The sequence below is a fragment of the Arvicola amphibius genome, chromosome 10, assembly GCF_903992535.2.
Source record: "Arvicola amphibius chromosome 10, mArvAmp1.2, whole genome shotgun sequence".
NCBI classification, from domain to species: Eukaryota; Metazoa; Chordata; class Mammalia; order Rodentia; family Cricetidae; genus Arvicola; species Arvicola amphibius.
In genome coordinates, this window is record NC_052056.1 from 45,661,927 (window position 1) to 45,679,681 (window position 17,755).

Below are 17,755 nucleotides of genomic sequence, written 5' to 3' on the forward strand. Positions count from 1 at the left end.
ATTTTTCCTCTGTTTAAAAATAGGTCTTGAAGCATGGGTGGCTCCCAAAGCTTTCAAACACGTGTGTGTGTGTGTGTGTGTGTGTGTGTTTTCTGGTTATCTCCTGTACGCAAGGTAATCTGAAACAATCCAGTCTGCACTGGCCAGAGTGAAAACTTAGTTTCCTGATATTTCAGGCTGATCATTTCATTACTTTTTCTTTGTTATTTGCTCATTTATCTCCTACATAGATGTCCAGAACATTTAATTCACTTCCTGCATGAACGGTCCCATCCACATAGAGAAAGAAAATAGGTCAGAACTATGTAGCTGCTACAAATTATTAGTAGTCTCCTTGTGTAGTGAGATGTATTTTCCCTAAGTTGCCTTTCCTGAAAAATTAATAGTGTTTGAAGTTACCCCAAACTGCAAAGTAACTGTGAAAACCATGATCTAAAAAGCTGGTGGTTTGAAACACTGTTTATGCAGAATACCACCTCAAGTCATAAAATACAGTTTACTCGAGACTCAGAGGGGAAATCTCTCTTGTGCTGACTTCTAAGTAGAAGCTCATCATTATCATAATTACATAATTGAATATTAATGGTCAGGGGAGACATAGAAATAATACCTATCTCTAACCACTGAGATCCTGTAGCAGAGGATGCTTTAAAGCATTGTTTTGCATTTTAAATTAGAACGGAACTAGCCCCCTGAGGGACTCACAAAGCACCTTTTGCTCTCTTCTGTCGCCCAGGGCAACTACGATGCTGGTTTTCTGTATCACTGCCAGTTTCCGCCCTTCATGACTGGCACTGATTTCCAGAAGCAGGAGGATGAACCATTTGATTTCCGCTTTCTTGAGGATACAGAGGACAATCCCATCCAAACATTCTCTTTCAGGTGAAGAGAACTTTAAAAAGGATTTTAGCACCTGTGTCTTTGTGTAGCCTGGATGCCTGGGTTTATTTTCCCGTTGCTGTAATAAAGCACCCAAAAACACCCCAAGAGAGAAGGGGTCTATTTTAGGTCATTCATATCCAAGGTCATGGTCGGGCAGCAGGATCCCATTATGTGTGAAGTCAGAAGGAGAGGGCCATGTATACAAACTAGTGTTCAGCCTACTTTCTTCATTTTATACACTCCAGACTCCCCTGTTATGGAAATGGTGCCACACACAATTATGCTGGGTTTTCCCCTTCTCCATTAAAATGATCGAATAATTCCTTACAGGTATTCCCTGCACCATTTCCCCAGAGATACCATTCTTTCAAGCTGACAACGGTAACCATTGTAAATGGAATTGTCACTTTTTAAAGACCTATTCACGTGAAGGGAAGCGCACATGGTACCAGGTTAAACTAATCAAATGAGCCAAACAGAATTAAAGCTAGGCATAGCCTTAAGATTATTTAAACCCTGCAGGATTGGTGCCAGATGTGATATCACGGATCCTGTTTCTCACGTGGATCTGTCTTCATTTACGTAGAAAGATGTGTCTGCATAGTGAGCTACCAAAGGCGCAGTCTTGTAGTGATTCTCGAGCAACGATAAATTGAGCTGCTCTCCATCTAACAACTGAGAACTGAGCAGAGATGCCAGTCGTTGTTCCGAGGCCTGGAAACTAGCTCCAGTCTTCAAAACGGCTCTTCCTCCCCACCTTTTCGTGTTAGCTCACAACCGCTCCTGTGAGAAATCCACCCACATTGTTTGGCTCAAGTGGCAGAAACTTAACATTCTCGCAGTGTGGTTCCTGGTTGACAAGTGCAGTTCCTCATGAAGTCGGTCTGTGGCTTTCTCAAAGCTGCCTTATTCCCTCACTGGGCCTTTCCTAAGCGCACGGTATCCCTAGCGCCACTCTGTGACAATGTTGGCAAGGATAGCAGCTGGACTGGATTAGGATTTATCCTTAAGCTCTCTTTACAAGTCCCTAACTCTGGAGTACTGGATCTCAGACTTGAGCATATGCATTTCGTGGTGAGCAGCTTAGTTCTTAACGTCATTGTTATTTAAACATTATTTGGCAGGTGGTATGACTCAGTGGGTAAAGGTACCAATGGCCAAGCCTGACGACCAGCATTCAATCCCTGGGACCCACATTTGGAAAGAGAAAACCAGCCCCCACTAGTCGTCCTCTTGAAGCATGGTCAATTAAAAACTCAGGGTCAGAAATTGGGGTTCAACCTGAAGATCCAAAAAGCAAAACAGTCAGCCACTGGCTCTTACCTCAGCCTCAGTCTGGAATGGCCATCCCGCCTCCTGGAATTCCAGAATGAGACTGTGTTTGAGAGATGTTTTCTCCCGTTTTATAATCCTCTCTAGGGCTGGGATTAAAAGCTTGCATCATCTGATTTCTATGGCAACTAGTGTGGCTACTGGGATTAAAAGTGCATATCATTATGGTTACCGGGATTAAAGGTGTGTGTTACCATAACCTGGTCTGTAAGGTTGACCAGTGGGGCTGTTTTACGCTCAGATCTTCAGGCAGTCTTTATTTATCAGAATACAATTGAAATGCCACTACATCCTCTGACCTTCACAACCTAACTAAGTATGCTGTGTCCTGCCTGGCTGGGGTCTTAGAACCTTGGCAGGGGATGGTGAGGGAATGAAAAAAGGACAGACATGTAGATACACATCCAGTGAAGAAGGGATCAGATGGGATTCTCTAAGGCTACCACTACCAAGTAAACTTGGGATGTCAACATGTTTACTAAGTCTAATACCGGGAGAGAGGGCTCACCTTGGTAGGATCTCTATTGACCAGCAGTCTCTAGCTGCAAATACCTGGGGGAGGAAACCACAGACCTAGGTTTTTTTTTTTTTTAACCCCCTGATCAGCCCTTCGTACATATTTGTCCTCAAACCTCAAGAAAAGCTTTGCAATTCCTCTTGAGCCTGGCCAGTGTGGATAAGGCTTTGCCAATTTCCCTTGGGTCAACTGGCCTTGTAGTCCTCAACAAGCCATGTCCATGTCTTAATACACATCATCTCAGAACTCACTCTTCCAGGGCTTCCTCTGCTCCCTACGAATAGGAGGAAAATAAAGGTAATTTTCCAGTTTATGAGAATAATCCTTTACTCTTTTCTGTCTCCTAGTTCTAACCAGACCATGATGTTCTGTGGAATGAGAAACGGAGCAATTCGAGTGTATGTCCTAAAACAGGGTGACTCCTCCCTGACCAGTCTGAAGGATTACTGGCATTTCAATGTGCATGACAATAACTACGGATGTGTTAAAAGCATTGCAGCTAGTTTCGATGATCAGTACTTGGTGACTGCTGGGGCAGATGGTAATATCTTTGTCTTCAACATTTATTCTCAATTTATAGTTGAGAAAGCAGCCAAAGCCACAGTGCCATCTCCCAGGGTATGTAAACAATTAGCCAATTAATTGACAAACAATAATAGTCGACATTAAAATAAAGTGATGATATAATGTTAAAGTCTTTAAGTATTGAGAATAATTTAGACACATTAACCTTTTAATATAATCTTGACGATAATCCATAGTATCTGTAACCTATAATCCCTTATAATCTAGTATTCTCACAGTATTATAATTTTGACTTTTTGTTGCTTCTGTATCAAAAATTAATGACACTGAATTTTTATTATTATTAAAGTTATACAGCTCCTTACTGCATCAGGTTTTCTTTATCGATCACTCTCTTAGACAATGTTTCTTTTTTTTCTTCAAAATGGGCAATATTTTTCAGGTCTATATTTTCTTTTTCCATTATTTACTTCTTAATAAACTCCAATAGACTTCTAAAATTTTCAGCAGTGCCTTCACCTTTCTTTATCATATTAATCAGAATTATCCTGAAGTATATTTTTAAAACTTCCTTATTGATATCTCCTGTCATTCTGTTTCATTGCTCTGTCTTTTGATTTTTTTCAATCAAATTCTATCCTTCCGGTACACCTACTTATTCTTTTATTGAGCCCTAGACATTTTATGTGAAAAACTCAAGGGTTACCTTGATTCTTGGAGTGTTGCTATTACCTCCCAAAGGTTTATCTTTGCTTCTAGAAAGCAGGCAGCAAGCCTAAACCACTCTAGCCCAGTCAATAATGAGATATAACTTGGAATCAGGCTTTATTTCCCAAGAAGGAAATTGTATTTTCCATTTACTCACACACCTAGAACATAACATCGCAGGATTTCTTTTTTAAAATTTTACATTTATTTTTTGAAACCTTCGTGCACTTCTATAATGTTCATATCCATTCATCACTGCCTCCCTGAAACCCTCCATTGTCCCCCTCCCTCTCTCCCTTCCCATGGGCATGTCCTTTAAAAATAAATATTGTTATTAATAACCCCCTAAGTTCATCTAGTGCTGCCCGTATTCACATGGCTGTGGAGTCACCCACTGGGGCAAGGCCCTTCCTCCAGCCATGATGGAATTTCGACTGGCTTGGTCTTAGACAGTAAGTGATCTAACCACAATTGTTTCAAGCTGATGTTTTGCCTTTTCCTACAGTTTGGGATTGAGTCAGAGCCCATTCCAGAAGACATCGAAGATCCCAAAGCCTACAGGTATGGAACATTTGATAACTACTGATCAGACCTAGAATTTTACCAAACTGACCCTTTGCAGAAGCTGACTGAGACAAATGCATTTCCAAGTTATTGAATACTAATTGTCTCTTATGCCATTTCTGTAGCTGAAATGACTGTTTGTTTTACATTTTTTTTGCTTTAAGTATCGAGAATGCCAGAAGGAAAAGAGAATATGATAAGTTAATGAAGGAAGTGGAAGAAATAAAAACCATGAAGAGAGAGCAAATCAAATCTTTGAGGAATGAATTTTGGAAACTGTTAGCAATGAATAAAGAATTACCGGTGCACATGCAGTTTCAGCGGACAGTGAGTCTAAATGATTGGCTTTTGTTTGAACATGTCATTTTGGGATTAGTACTCCTAATGTTTTGTTAGCAACAATGGATGCAGAGAAATCATTTGTCCTAGTTAGCATCCATTGTCAACTTAGCACAGCCCCAAGTCATCTGAGGGAGTTCCAACTGAGGAATTTCCCTGAAGAGACCGGCCTGTGCTACATCTGTGGGACACTGTCTTGATGGAGATTGATGGAAGCAAACTCAGTGCACCATGGTGGGCAGGGACCACCATCCCTAAGCAGGAGATCTGAGGATAAGAAAGCTGGCTGAGTGTGAGGTAGAGAGCCAGCAGTAACCAACACCCTGCCATTCCTGCTTTGCTTCCTGCTTGAGTTCTTGCCCTGACTTGCGTCACTAATGACCCATGACCTGGAAGTATAAGCTAAATCATCCTGTTCCTCCCTCAAGTTGCTTTGGTTGGGGTGTTTGTCAAAGAGACAGAAAAAAAAATTAGGACATCATCCTTAGATCTTTTTTTACCTGTCCAGTAAATGTATTTTCACCACCTCAAGGGCTATAAAACTTGACACAGTTGGGATTGAAGCCAATGAACCTATGCAGCACAAAAGTTGATTGCTGGACTTGGCTGCCTCTCTGATGTTCTTTTTCTGTATTCAGTAATATGATAAAATAAAAACACTGGCTGGAGCCTGGCTTCTCTGTTGGGAAGGTGCATGTAGGGTTTGGTTCTGTCATTTCCTTTTTAATAATTCATTATCTCTAAGGGAAATATTGCCTGGGTTGAGCCACAAGGCTTCTAAAAGAAGTATAGCAGTGTAGCTGTAGCTACAAGGGCAATCACAGAAGAGTTTAAGTCAATTTTATATTATTTCTTTTGTGACTTTTCTGTAAAACTCAATATACCTGCTAATGATTGGGCCACGTTTTCATTTTTCAAAAGTTTTGTTTTCTATCTATTAGTGTTCCCTGGCCTCCATGTATGTGCATCATGTACATGCTTAGTGTCCGTGGAGGCAGAAGAGGGTTTCAGTTCCCTAGAGCTGGAGTTACAGATGGTTGCGAGTCAAGATATGGGTGCTGGGAATCAAACCCGGGTCCTCTGCAAGAGCAGCCAGTGCTCTTAACCACTGAGCCATCTCTCCAGTCCTTTTATTTCATTTTTAGCTATTTCCTAGACAGAATTATTGCCAAGAGTGTAATCAAGGGGTTAAAGAGATATCTTAGTCAATATGAGAATCTGAGTTCAAGCCCCAACGTTCTCATAAAAAACAGGCATGGTGGGGCATGCTTATAATGCCAGCACTTGGTAGACAGAGACTGACATTCCTGGGGTTTGCTGGCTAGTCAGTCTCATCAGCAAGCTCCAAGGCCCAGTGATTGACTGTCTCAGAAAATGAAGTGGATGACTTTTGTGGAATGGTACCTGGCTTCCACAGACACACATAGGTGTGTGTATACACACACACACACACACACACACACACACACACACAATGCAATTTAAAAACAAAATAAGAACCTTTTCAATGAACAGCTCAACTTATCTGCAGGATTTCAATATTGATGCCACAATTCATGCTGAAATCAATAAGAACACAATTCTCAAAATTCAGGAGGTGGAAAATGAATTAGCTTGGGAAAAACAGAAATATGAACTCGGCCTGAAGAAGCTCCAGAACAGGTACATCTTTCCTGCAAGTTAAGATGTTTGAAAGTGCACTTTTAGGGTTGTGTATAGATGCCTGAGAGGTGCCCAGATGAACCATCTCATGAAGTAGCCAGGGAGCGAGCCAACACCTCAAGCAGCCCCCCCACCCCCCGGTGCTGCTGGGTCTTCCTGTGCTGTCGGCTCACTCCTAGGAATACGTTAGGAATTTGGGTGACAATTATATTTTTAAAATTTACATAATGGCTATTTCATTACTATTTTGACAAAGTATTTTTTTATGCCCAATTAAAACATGCACGTGCCAGTTCAGCTTCTCAGAAGATAGCATGCTTCTGTGTCCCCAACTCCTGTGCAGCCACTTCCATATGCCAGTTCAACTTCTCAGAAGAAACTGCTTTTTACTGGAATTTGATTCATAGACAGTGAAGTGCACATATCTTAACTGAACAGCCTAATACTTTCTCTAATATGACACTATTACATAGATCTATGATTCCCATTAAGATAGAGAACATTTATATCGTTCTAAGTCCCTCGTGGCTCCTTTCAGCTAATACCTTTTCTCTGATAAGGAATCTTTATTATCATAGATCAGTTTTATCTGTGAACTCCATAGAAATGTAGTGCTAAGTATGATTTTTTTGCATCTAGCTTCTCTCATGCATTTATGTTCAAGATTATTCATAATGTAGCTATTTTTCTTCTTCCTCTTCTCCTCCTTCTTTTTCTTCATTTATTTTAGTTTTAAGTGTGTGTGTGTTTGTGTGTGTGTGTGTGTGTGTGTGTGTGTGTGTGTGTGTGTGTAGACCTGGGAAGGGCATTGGATCCCATACAGTGGGTAGTTAGGAGAGCTTGTGAGCTGCCTATCGTGGATGCTCAGAGCTCAGCTCCAGTTCTCTATGAGAGTAACGAGCATTTTTTAGCCACTAAATCATCTCTCTGACCTTAGAATTCAGCCATTCTGTTGGTAGGCATTTGAGAACTACCCTTATAGTCAGCCTTCCAAAGTCTGCTCACTTAATAGTGACTGTGTACAAGCAAATCTCATTAGCACATGTGTATGAGCACACACACCATAGAACTTAAGAAAACAAAATGCATTTAAAATATCTTAATGAAGTAAAATTTCTCATGTCTTTGGTAAGTAAATGTTTTTCCTGCTTTTTAGCTTAGGAATTCCTTACTAGCACACAGATATTTACATTTATATACAATTTCTATATTCCTATTCAATTAATTCCTGCATGATACATAGAACTTGTTATCTTGAATGCAGTAGATTACAGATATTCAGTTTGTTGTGATCTGCTTTCCAGCAAGCTGGAACCTACCTATAATTTTTTTATTTACCACATATTAGCAAAAATTTGATGCTGTAGTTATTGATAATGGAATGTTTAGTACTTTCACTTTAAGCATTTTTATTTCCCTTTACTCAAGTCCAGCCCAAATTTCATAGCACTCTAATGCCATAGGTATGGCTAAATTCTGAGCAGTGCACGAACATATTGGTGTAATATGTGATCATTGCAAAATGATCAAAATAGTAACTATTGCAAATACCCGGTTTTTTTTCTTTCAGATTTCATGATCCACTAGAGAGCGATACTGTTGTGGTTTACGCCATCCAGAGTGACCACCAGATAGCGTCTTATAGACTGGTGAAGCCCTCTAAGTATTCCAAGTTAAAAAGACCAAGTCAGTCGGAGAGAAGAGCGAGCAAACTGGAGAGGTTTGAAAAGGAAGGTCCTACAAGGAAGGAGAGCCAAAAAGATACAGGTGGGCGTCCGGATGACATGAGGCTTTAAATCCATATTGCAAAGATTTCAAATCAGACTTAACTTTTCGTAGGAAGGGCCTTTGACCCTGCTTTGGTTGCTGGAGCTCAGTTTGTTTTCACTCTTCCTTGATTTGTAATGTTGCAAGTCGGGGTTCTGCGGCACCGCTAAGGCTTCTAGACTCCGCCCATGCTCAATACCTGTTTTCTTATTGGAAGCACGCTGCGGAAGCCGACCCACCGTGCCGTGCTACTTTGACCGTGGGTGAGAAAGTGGGAAGCTACAGCTTTCTAGCTTCGGATACCCAAGTAGCCTCAACTGTGAACTTTGCCCAGAGGCTGTTTTCCCCTATATTCCTGGCTCCCACCCCCCAAAATGTAGAGCTAAAACACTGTATTTCAAGCTGTTTTCCAAAAACATAGGTATAAACAGAATGCGGGTGTGAAAATAGTACGTGTTTGGTCCCCATCCTCAATGCTGCCGGCGGCCTCCCTGCAGAAGTTAGGTGGTGTGCCAGGGAGGAAAATGCGATGTTTATCTGTCTGAGACTGACGTAATTCACTTAACATAATCACCTCGATTTATATCCATGCTTTTGCAAACAGCACAATTTCATTCTTCTTTATAACTGAAAAAGAATTCAATTGTGTATTTTATAGCACATTTTGTTCTGATTACTGTTTGTCGAGATGGGGTATTTTGTAGCTCGGGCTAGCCTCAAACTCACCAGTAGCTAAGTCTAGCCTTCGACACCTGTTCCTCCTGCCACCCCCTCCCAAGTGCAGTGATTACGGACATGTGCCATCCCACCTGGATTATTATTTATTTTAACGTAAATCTAATTTTGTATCTATCTGTGTGCCGAACATGGAGAGTAATTCTTTATTAGATACTTGTTCATTAACAAAGTCAATTGTTTTAAAATTATAGTTTTCATCTTAAGTGCTTCTGACAAGTTTTTAACTTTTTCTCTTATCCTTGAGAATTTCATGCACGAATATAATGAAATGTGATCTCTCCACCAACCATGTCTTAAAAAACCAACTACTAAGCCCATGTAGTTGTACCCATATGCTTTTGTATCTGGGCTATCTATTAGAACATAAGAATCCTGCAGTGGCCGTGTCCTCCAGAAACCAAACAAACAAAATAGCTTTTTTTTCTTTTGTTTTTTAAATTAGATTTTTATAATTAGCTCTTTAAAATTTCACTTAGTTATGCCGCTTCACATTATCTATCGGATTAAGACTCACGTGATCCCGACCCTCGTGCGATATTCCCAACACTGGTCCTTAGTCCTCTCAGCCTGCCAGTGGCCCATCTTTCTTTATTTTTACCATTCTGTAAGGAGTTGGTATTGGTTTTATTTTGCCAATTTTTTTTATATTCAACCGTGAAATTTACTTAGTTGACATTTGATCTCTTTTAAAATTAAAATCAGAGGATTATCTTATTATACTTCTTTGTATTTTTAAATTTCTTTTACTTTTGAGATTATAATTTAATTATATCATTTCTCCCTTCCTTTTCCTCTCTCAAAACCTTCTCACATACCCCTCCGTGTTCACTTTCAAACTCGTGGCCTCTTTTTTCATTAATTGTTACATACATTTATGTATGTATATACATATACATATATGTGTATATGTCCATATATACACATAAGTGCAACCTGCTCAGTCTGTATGGTGTTACTCGTGTGTGTGTGTTTCCAGGGCTGACTGTGGTATTGGATTACAGATTGGTGTGCTCTTCCAAGGGACAGACTATTTCTCCTGCTCTCAGCATTCCTTAGTGGCCTGTAGCTCTTCTTGCAGGCTTGCAGGCTTGTAGGCTTGTGGTTTGTCTCCATTCTCTTAGCATGTCTATTGTCCGTGTTCAGCGTGCTTAGGCAGTGATGGTAAAGAGACTTTACGGATGTAGCTTCTGTCATTCGTAGGAGAAACAGTCTCATAGCAAACTCCTGGATCCTCTGGCTCTCACAGTCTTTCTACCCCCCCTTGGGAGTTGTACTGCTATTTTGCCAACTTTTAAAATAAAATTGCTTAAGAGCATATTTGTGACTTTGATCTCCATTCTGATTTTTCACAGTAGAAATAGAGACAACTTAATCATTGCTCAGCTTACATTTTCCAACTCTGGAGTAGTGTGAAAGTATACCCACCCAGCCAGTCTATTTTCCTCGGTCAGTACAATATTTCAAAAATTGCATGAGATATTCCACATCTTCCTGTAGAATAGGCTTTGACTGTTGTGTAAGCTATGATATGCTATGAGCTAGATTATAATAAATGTGTTCCCAAATCAGCCATTTTCATTTTACAATGGTTTTATCAGGATGTGGCCCCGGATCAAAGGTCAAGGAGCATCTGTACTAGGGGGATTGAATTCACGCTTAGTGGCTTCCATATTTTCTCTTGATTTTTTTTTGTGTGTATAAGTCGAAAACAATATTTGAGTTATTTTTCTGTCTCAGAAGTATGTAGAAGGAGCTGTGGGCTGCGTTCCCGACCAGCTCCTGCATAGCTAGCTTTCTACCCAAAATAACAACACACAAATTGTATTCATTTAAACACTGCCTGGCCCATTAGCTCTAGCCTCTTACTGGCTAACTCTCACATCTTGATTAACCCATTTATAATAATCTGTGTAGCACCATGAGGTGGTGGCTTACCGGGGAAAGATTCTAGCCTACATCTGTCTCGGATCTGAGCTTCATGGCGACTGCCTCACTGCCGTCTTCCTCCCAGCATTCTGTTCTGTCTCCCCTGCCTTCCTATGTTCTGACCTATCAGGCCAAGCAGTTTTTTTTTTTTATTAATTAACCAATGAAAGCAACAGATAGATAGAAGACCCTCCCACATCAGAAGTATTGAAAAATTGATTCTTTATACAGGTGGAACTGTTAGCCTACAAGAAGAATCAATAATAGAAAAAGGGAAGAAATTTCGGCCTAGAACCCTAAGTGAAATTATGGTAGGAAATCAAGTCGAGAAAACAAGGAAACTTATACAAAAAGCTGAACGGGCCCAACTCAAGATTCTGCAGCGCAAAAAGGAGTGGGATGAACTGTGAGTTATGTTTAACCTATACTCTTATGCTTCTAATATATGATCCACAAGTGTAACTTTATAAATTTTATCTTTGTTGACACGGTTGCTACTTACATGAAGGAGTTAAGAAACACAAGCAAGATGGCATGTGAAGGAGCAGTGGGCATCCCTCTGAATGGTCATGCATTTTATTGGTTCACCTGTAATCTTTAGTTCCTGTTTCAGAAAGTCAATAGACTTTTAAGTCAGAAGGTCTTTTAAGGATTAATGAATTCTTTTCACACAGTGTCATAGAGAATGTGATGTTAGTCATACCCAGGTATCATATTGGCAGGTCACATGATTGTTGAAGTTTTCATCTCTTGAGGGATTTTTTGTCTGTGCTCTATAATGGGTACCATTCTTTCATTAGACTATAATGCACAGGAACTCTTTACACTTCTCCAGTGCCTTCTCTCTTTGGTGTTTTGATCATAGCCAAATGAGCATCTTGCTGTGGTATGGATTTATATTTTGCCAGTGTCTAGTAACGTTGAGCTTTGTTGTGGTTGTTGTTGTTTGAGACTTTCTCTCTGCATAATCCTAGTTGTCTTGGAACTCACTATGTAGACCAGGCTGACTTAAAACTCACAGAGATCCACCTGCCTCTGCCTCCTGAGTGTTGGGGTTAAAGGCGTGCAGACCCAGCGACTTCTTAGCTTTTTTAAAACATGTCTATTGGTCATTTGTGTGTCTTCTGAGGAGAAGCATCTCTTCAACTTCTTGCCCATTTTTGAACTGGTTTATCCAATGGGTTTTAATATCACAGCAAGTTAAGTCCAACTGCATATGAAAACACTACTTTTAAGTTTTACTTATTTAGGTGTGTATGTCTGTGAGTGTATGTGCATGTATGTTTGTAGTTCACATGCCTATGTGCTTGTGGAGGCTAGAAGAGGGTGTTGGATCCCTTGCAGCTAGAATCACAGGCATGTGTGGGACACCTGCCTTGTCACACGGGTGCTGGGATGTGAACCCTTCCACTTGTGATTGTGGCAATAGACACTCAACCGTCTCTCTAGATTTACTCTTAAAGTCCTCCACAGTTTATGTTGTTGTTGTCAGCATTTAAATCTACTTGAGAAGTATGTATCTTTAACATTTTGAGTTATTGTTATTTTTGAGAGTCACCTTTAAGTCTTATAATGAAATTATTTATTCCTCATCATTATAGTAATACTAATACATACATTCTATAATACTAAAATCCACATATATATTTACCATTCATTCCAAGTGTGTCCCATACTTCTTTGTGACATTATGTTTCTTTTCATTCTTCTTTCATTTTAATTTGAAACACTCTGTTTGGCATTTCTTTTTTTTTTTTTGTTTGTTTGTTTGTTTGTTTTTCGAGACAGGGTTTCTCTGCAGCTTTTTTAGAGCCTGTCCTGGAACTAGCTCTTGTAGACCAGGCTGGCCTCGAACTCACAGAGATCCGCCTGCCTCTGCCTCCCGAGTGCTGGGATTAAAGGCGTGCCACCGCCCGGCTCTGTTTGGCATTTCTTGTAGAGTAGGTTACTATAGTAAGGGATTCCCTGAGCTTTTGTTGTCTTTCTCTCCCCCCCCTCATTTCTCATTCTGAAGTCCAAAGCTTGCAAGAGAGGTACCAACTCTTTAGTAGGCTCTGGAGAACACAGCTCACCCCCCTCCCCACCCCAGGAGATCCTGGGAGCTGGAATCTTTCAACTGCTGAGCCTGTGCTAGGCAAAGGGAAGAACGTCTCCTTCTACAGCCTGAGTTGCCATTGTCACTTTCTGGCCGCTCTGGTTGTTCAGTCTCGCACCATCAAAGCCTTATGGCTCAGAGAAAGCAGTCCTCTGCAGAGCCCCTCTGCAAAGCTGTGAACTCCAAGTGCAGACTAACCGCCTTCCTACCCTGAAAGAGAGCTGGGCCCTCACTCCTGGGCCTGGAGACTGACTCTGTCTGGTGAGGTGTCCCTCCATCACTTTCTCCTCTTCACTGACACTAGTTTCACACTTGCCTGCAGTGTAGGGACCTTTGGTTATTTGAAGGGTTTCTCACAGAGGGAAGCTGAGTTATTGTGTGTCAGTATTCTTACCTAGTGTTTCTGAGCCAAGAGCTTTATGGTCTGCTATCTTGTTGACGTCTCTCTGCAATAAAGATTGGTTCTGCCTTTCTAATATTTTTGCTTTTTATTTCCTATTTTTGTTTATTTTATTGTTTATTGTTTATTTATTTATAGTATAGTATCTACTATGTTGTCTAAAAATATGAAACTAGACATTCTTATATATTTCCAATATTAGGGAGAATCACTTTCTTTTTTCATAATTTTAGGTACAATTTTTTATTAATTTGAATAAATTTCTTCCTAGATTTTTCATTCATTTGTTTATTCTTTTTTTTTTTTTGGTTTTTCGAGACAGGGTTTCCCTGTAGTTTCTAGAACCTGTCCTGGAACTTAGCTCTTGTAGACCAGGCAGGCCTTGAACTCAGAGATCCTCCTGCCTCTGCCTCCTGAGTGCTGGGATTAAAGGTGTGCGCCACCACCGCCTGGCCATTTGTTTATTCTTAAGATGTTGTTTTTCTCTATGAACCAGGCTTGAATTCATACAGCTGTCTGATCTCAGGGTTGGGATTACAGACTAGGGCCAGCATGCCTGATTTATTCTTAGCTTTAAAACCAAGAATGGGTATTGAATTTTATAAAATGTCATTTTTAAATATACTCTTTATACATTTATTTATATGCTGCATGGGGGACATGGCGCAGTGCATACTTGGAGGTCAGAGGCAACTTTCAGGGGTTTATTATCTACTGCCACATGGGACTGAACTTGGGCACCTTTACCTACTTAGCCATCCCTCTGGCCTAGTTTTAAAATGCCTTTTTTTTAAAGTAGGAAAAATTTTCTTGTGTGAAAATTAAAATACCATAATAATTCTAGTGTCAGTCAAAATGATTTTAATATGTATATTGAGATAATCACATCCTTCTTTGTTGTTTATTAATATTTGGATTCAATTGATTGATTTCTAATGTTAAATTAAAATAAAATTCTTAGCTAAAACATCTAATCCAGTATATTATGCCATAAAGTGTACTCAGTTTGATTTGCTAGTATTTTTGAGAACTTTTGTCTGTGTTACTGAAAGTTTTGACATGCGTGCACGCGTGTGTGTGTATGTGTGTGTATGTGTGTGTATGTGTGTGTGTGGTGCATGTGTGTGTATGTGTGTGTGTGGTGCGTGTGTGGTGCGTGTGTGTGTGTATGTGTGTGTGGTGTGGTGTGCATGTTTCTGCGTGATGTCTTTCCAGGGTTACTATTAAAGGAGTACGGATTTTTGCAGAAGCAGTTGAGAGGCGTTTGCTCCTTCTCTGCTTTCTGAAGGTGCTTGGGTAGGCTTGCCATTGCATGCGTCTCTTCTATGCGTACATTTGATAGAAGTCATGAGTAAAGCACCTGGTTTTGAAGTGTTCCTGGAAGATGGCTTCAAATACAAGTTCAAACTATTTATTGTGATAGTGCTTTTCAGATTTTTAAATTTCTTCTTGGGTCAGTTTCTGCAACCTGTGTCTTCCAAGGTGTTCCTGCATTTTACCTAGATCGTCCCTACAGGGCGGCTTGTTTGGTAGCTGTTTCAGTCACTTGCCTTTAGTTCATGGGAATTTAGTTTAGTTGCTAATTTAGTTTTTTGAAAATTCTAGGTTATCATTTATTAGTATTATTAATGCTTTTAAAAAGCTAACTTTTGCTCATAGGTATTAAAGTAATCGCCCCCTTCCTGTGTGGCTGATCTTAAAACCGATTTCTGTCCTTATTTTAGTGTTAATTGAGTTTTTCTTTCTTCTTACAATGTAGAGTGAGTGTGTTAGCTTTGATTTCATACTTTTCTCCTTTCCTAGGATAAGCCTGTAAAGCATAAATCTCCCTCTAAGCATGATCTTAACCGTGTTTCAAAAGCTTTCATATATGCTCATTGTCCTTCACTGTAAAATGTTTCTATGATCCTTTGAGATTTCCTCCATTATTTCTGATTCATTTTGATAACTGCTGCTTGGTTTTCTAAGGTTTGAGATTTTAAAATTTAGATTTTGGATTAGATTTCTTATTTAACTTCTTATTATCCTGGAAGTAATTGTGTTGGATCTGTTGAAAACTAGGCTGTGGTTTCTCATTCTGCCTGAAAGTTCAAGTGTGCTGGATAAATAGTGTGATTGCTTGTACTGTCGGGTACAGCACTCTGTGGGGGCCGGCCAGGGCAAGAACAGTGACAGTGTTGTTCGGGTCTCCTAGGACAGGGCTGCTCCTAGCGGTGCCCCATGTCCAATAAAGTCTTTTAGCTACCAGGAAAACCTACTCCTAGCTCTGTGTGAACATCAGCAGTGTTTGTATGTTTCCAGTGATCTGTTCTTTGCCAAGCTCTGTCCTATTTTCCATTACACTTGTATCGATTAGTAGCCATGCACAAAGTCACATGTCTCCATTAGAACCCACCCTCAATACTGAAGAGAGCTCCATAGATTTCTGACAGTGTTATTTCATATAGCTCTCTATTTATTTTTTAACCAAGGACCTAGCTACGTTGGTTCCTCTGCTTGATTAGTGAGCTCCCTGGGTTATATTTGGGTCAGTAGGATTCTGATCCTACCGTACACTGTGATCTAGTGATTTCTGCTATGCCAAAAGTCAGGCAGAATTATTTCAGCTAGAATTACTTGGTTTTATTTCTCTGAGAAATTGGTTTCATATTACCTAAATTCTATGTCTCTCGATGATGTTTATATGTCTGAATCTGTTTCATATATTTTTTTGGTTTAAATTTCTAGTTGCTTACGTCATAAGGATGGCTATAGGCCATGTTTTTCTCTTCTCTGCCCCCCCCTTTCTTCTTCTTTTTTTTTTTTTTTGGTTTCATCAAGATGTTTATTGGAACCTGATTATAGGAGTATATATGCAACAAATGTCATTTTTAACCATTCAAAATCTTAATGTTACACACAAACAGATGTAGTGTAGATGTCTTAGTTTAAAATTTTAATTTATGTTGCTAATGGTTTTTATTTTTTTTTATTTTTTTTCCTCATGGTTTATTTTTTTTTATATTTAAAAATTTCCATCTCCTTCCCTCCTCCTCCCCCCTCCCTCCCCTCCTTCTCTCCCTTCCCTCCCCTCCCCTCCACCCATACCTCCCCTCCCTCCCTTTTTTTGTTCCCTGTGACCATTCCTTGCTTTAAAAACAGCAGTATTTTTTGGTGCAGATAGACATAAATGAATGATTGTTGTTGAATACACAGATTGAATGGACTAACACGGTGTGAATGTTATGCATTCCTAAAGGGCTTTTCTCTTCAAGGAAAATGCTGACTGCTGACTAAGAATACACACCCGTACCGGCTGGCACACTTCACTTTCAAAAATTGTGGGGGAGCCGGGCGGTGGTGGCGCACACCTTTAATCCCAGCACTCGGGAGGCAGAGGCAGGCGGATCTCTGAGTTCGAGGCCAGCCTGGTCTACAAGAGCTAGCTCCAGGACAGGCTCTAGAAACTACAGGGAAACCCTGTCTCGAAAAACCAAAAAAAGAAAAAAAATTGTGGGGGAATGTTGAAAAGTCCAAGTTAAATACCGTGCAAGGGATACCCGATGATACCTTAGAACTCCCTAAACCAGGAGTTCAGTTTCTTTAGAGAGCAATTCTTCATTTTTGGTTGGTATGAAAGCTTTACTGATTTGTGTGGAGACGGGAAATTTGTGATGCAGCAATTTACAGCGCATTAACGAATTTTACCAAATACGTCTAGCCTTCCATTTCATTCTCTGCTCCTTGGAGACTCTACCAAAAAAATAATGGTCAAAACTTTTTGGTGCCTCCTCCAGGGGAGCATACACTCCAGAAGGAGGTATTCTGGGCTATAGTGTTTTCTAGTCTTATTTATTCATGAATATAATTCCATTTTCTGCATTCCCATATATGTATCAATGTAACTGGTTTGCTAATAGTTTTCCATGCTGTTTTCAGTTTCTCTGACGGTTTGTCGTTGCTTTTGGTGCCTCTCTACAGTTGTTTCCATGAAGTTCTGGGAGGAAGCAACGAGTACACATTTAGAGTTCCCTGTTACATTTATGTTTAAGTTATCTATTTTTCTGATAGTTACAAGAGCAAACCTGACGATGACTATGAAGATCCCAAAGATGTTCAAGCCATCAGAGAAGCACAGATATTCATGGGGGATTTCAATCTGAAGACAGCCCCAGACTACAAGATCCCTGAGCACATGAGGATAAATGCTGCCAAGAAGGAAGAGGAACTGGGGCACCTTGACACAATGGTACTTAACCCTCAGACGATGGTTGTGACATCTGATGATGTCATGATGAGGAAAAGCACCCTAGTGTTAACT

The 17,755-nt window shown here is 40.1% G+C and overlaps 1 protein-coding gene across 1 annotated transcript in view; it reads left to right on the forward strand.

Moving 5' to 3' along the window:
• Positions 1 to 17,755, forward strand: part of Cfap44 (cilia and flagella associated protein 44) — an 89,236-nt gene that overhangs the window by 37,587 nt on the left and 33,894 nt on the right. The window contains exons 18-25 of the mRNA XM_038346102.1: positions 737 to 882; positions 3,079 to 3,349; positions 4,470 to 4,525; positions 4,693 to 4,855; positions 6,399 to 6,529; positions 8,100 to 8,296; positions 11,192 to 11,366; positions 17,506 to 17,683. Of these exons, the coding sequence (XP_038202030.1) occupies positions 737 to 882; positions 3,079 to 3,349; positions 4,470 to 4,525; positions 4,693 to 4,855; positions 6,399 to 6,529; positions 8,100 to 8,296; positions 11,192 to 11,366; positions 17,506 to 17,683 (1,317 nt within the window). The remainder of the gene's footprint in view (positions 1 to 736; positions 883 to 3,078; positions 3,350 to 4,469; positions 4,526 to 4,692; positions 4,856 to 6,398; positions 6,530 to 8,099; positions 8,297 to 11,191; positions 11,367 to 17,505; positions 17,684 to 17,755) is intronic.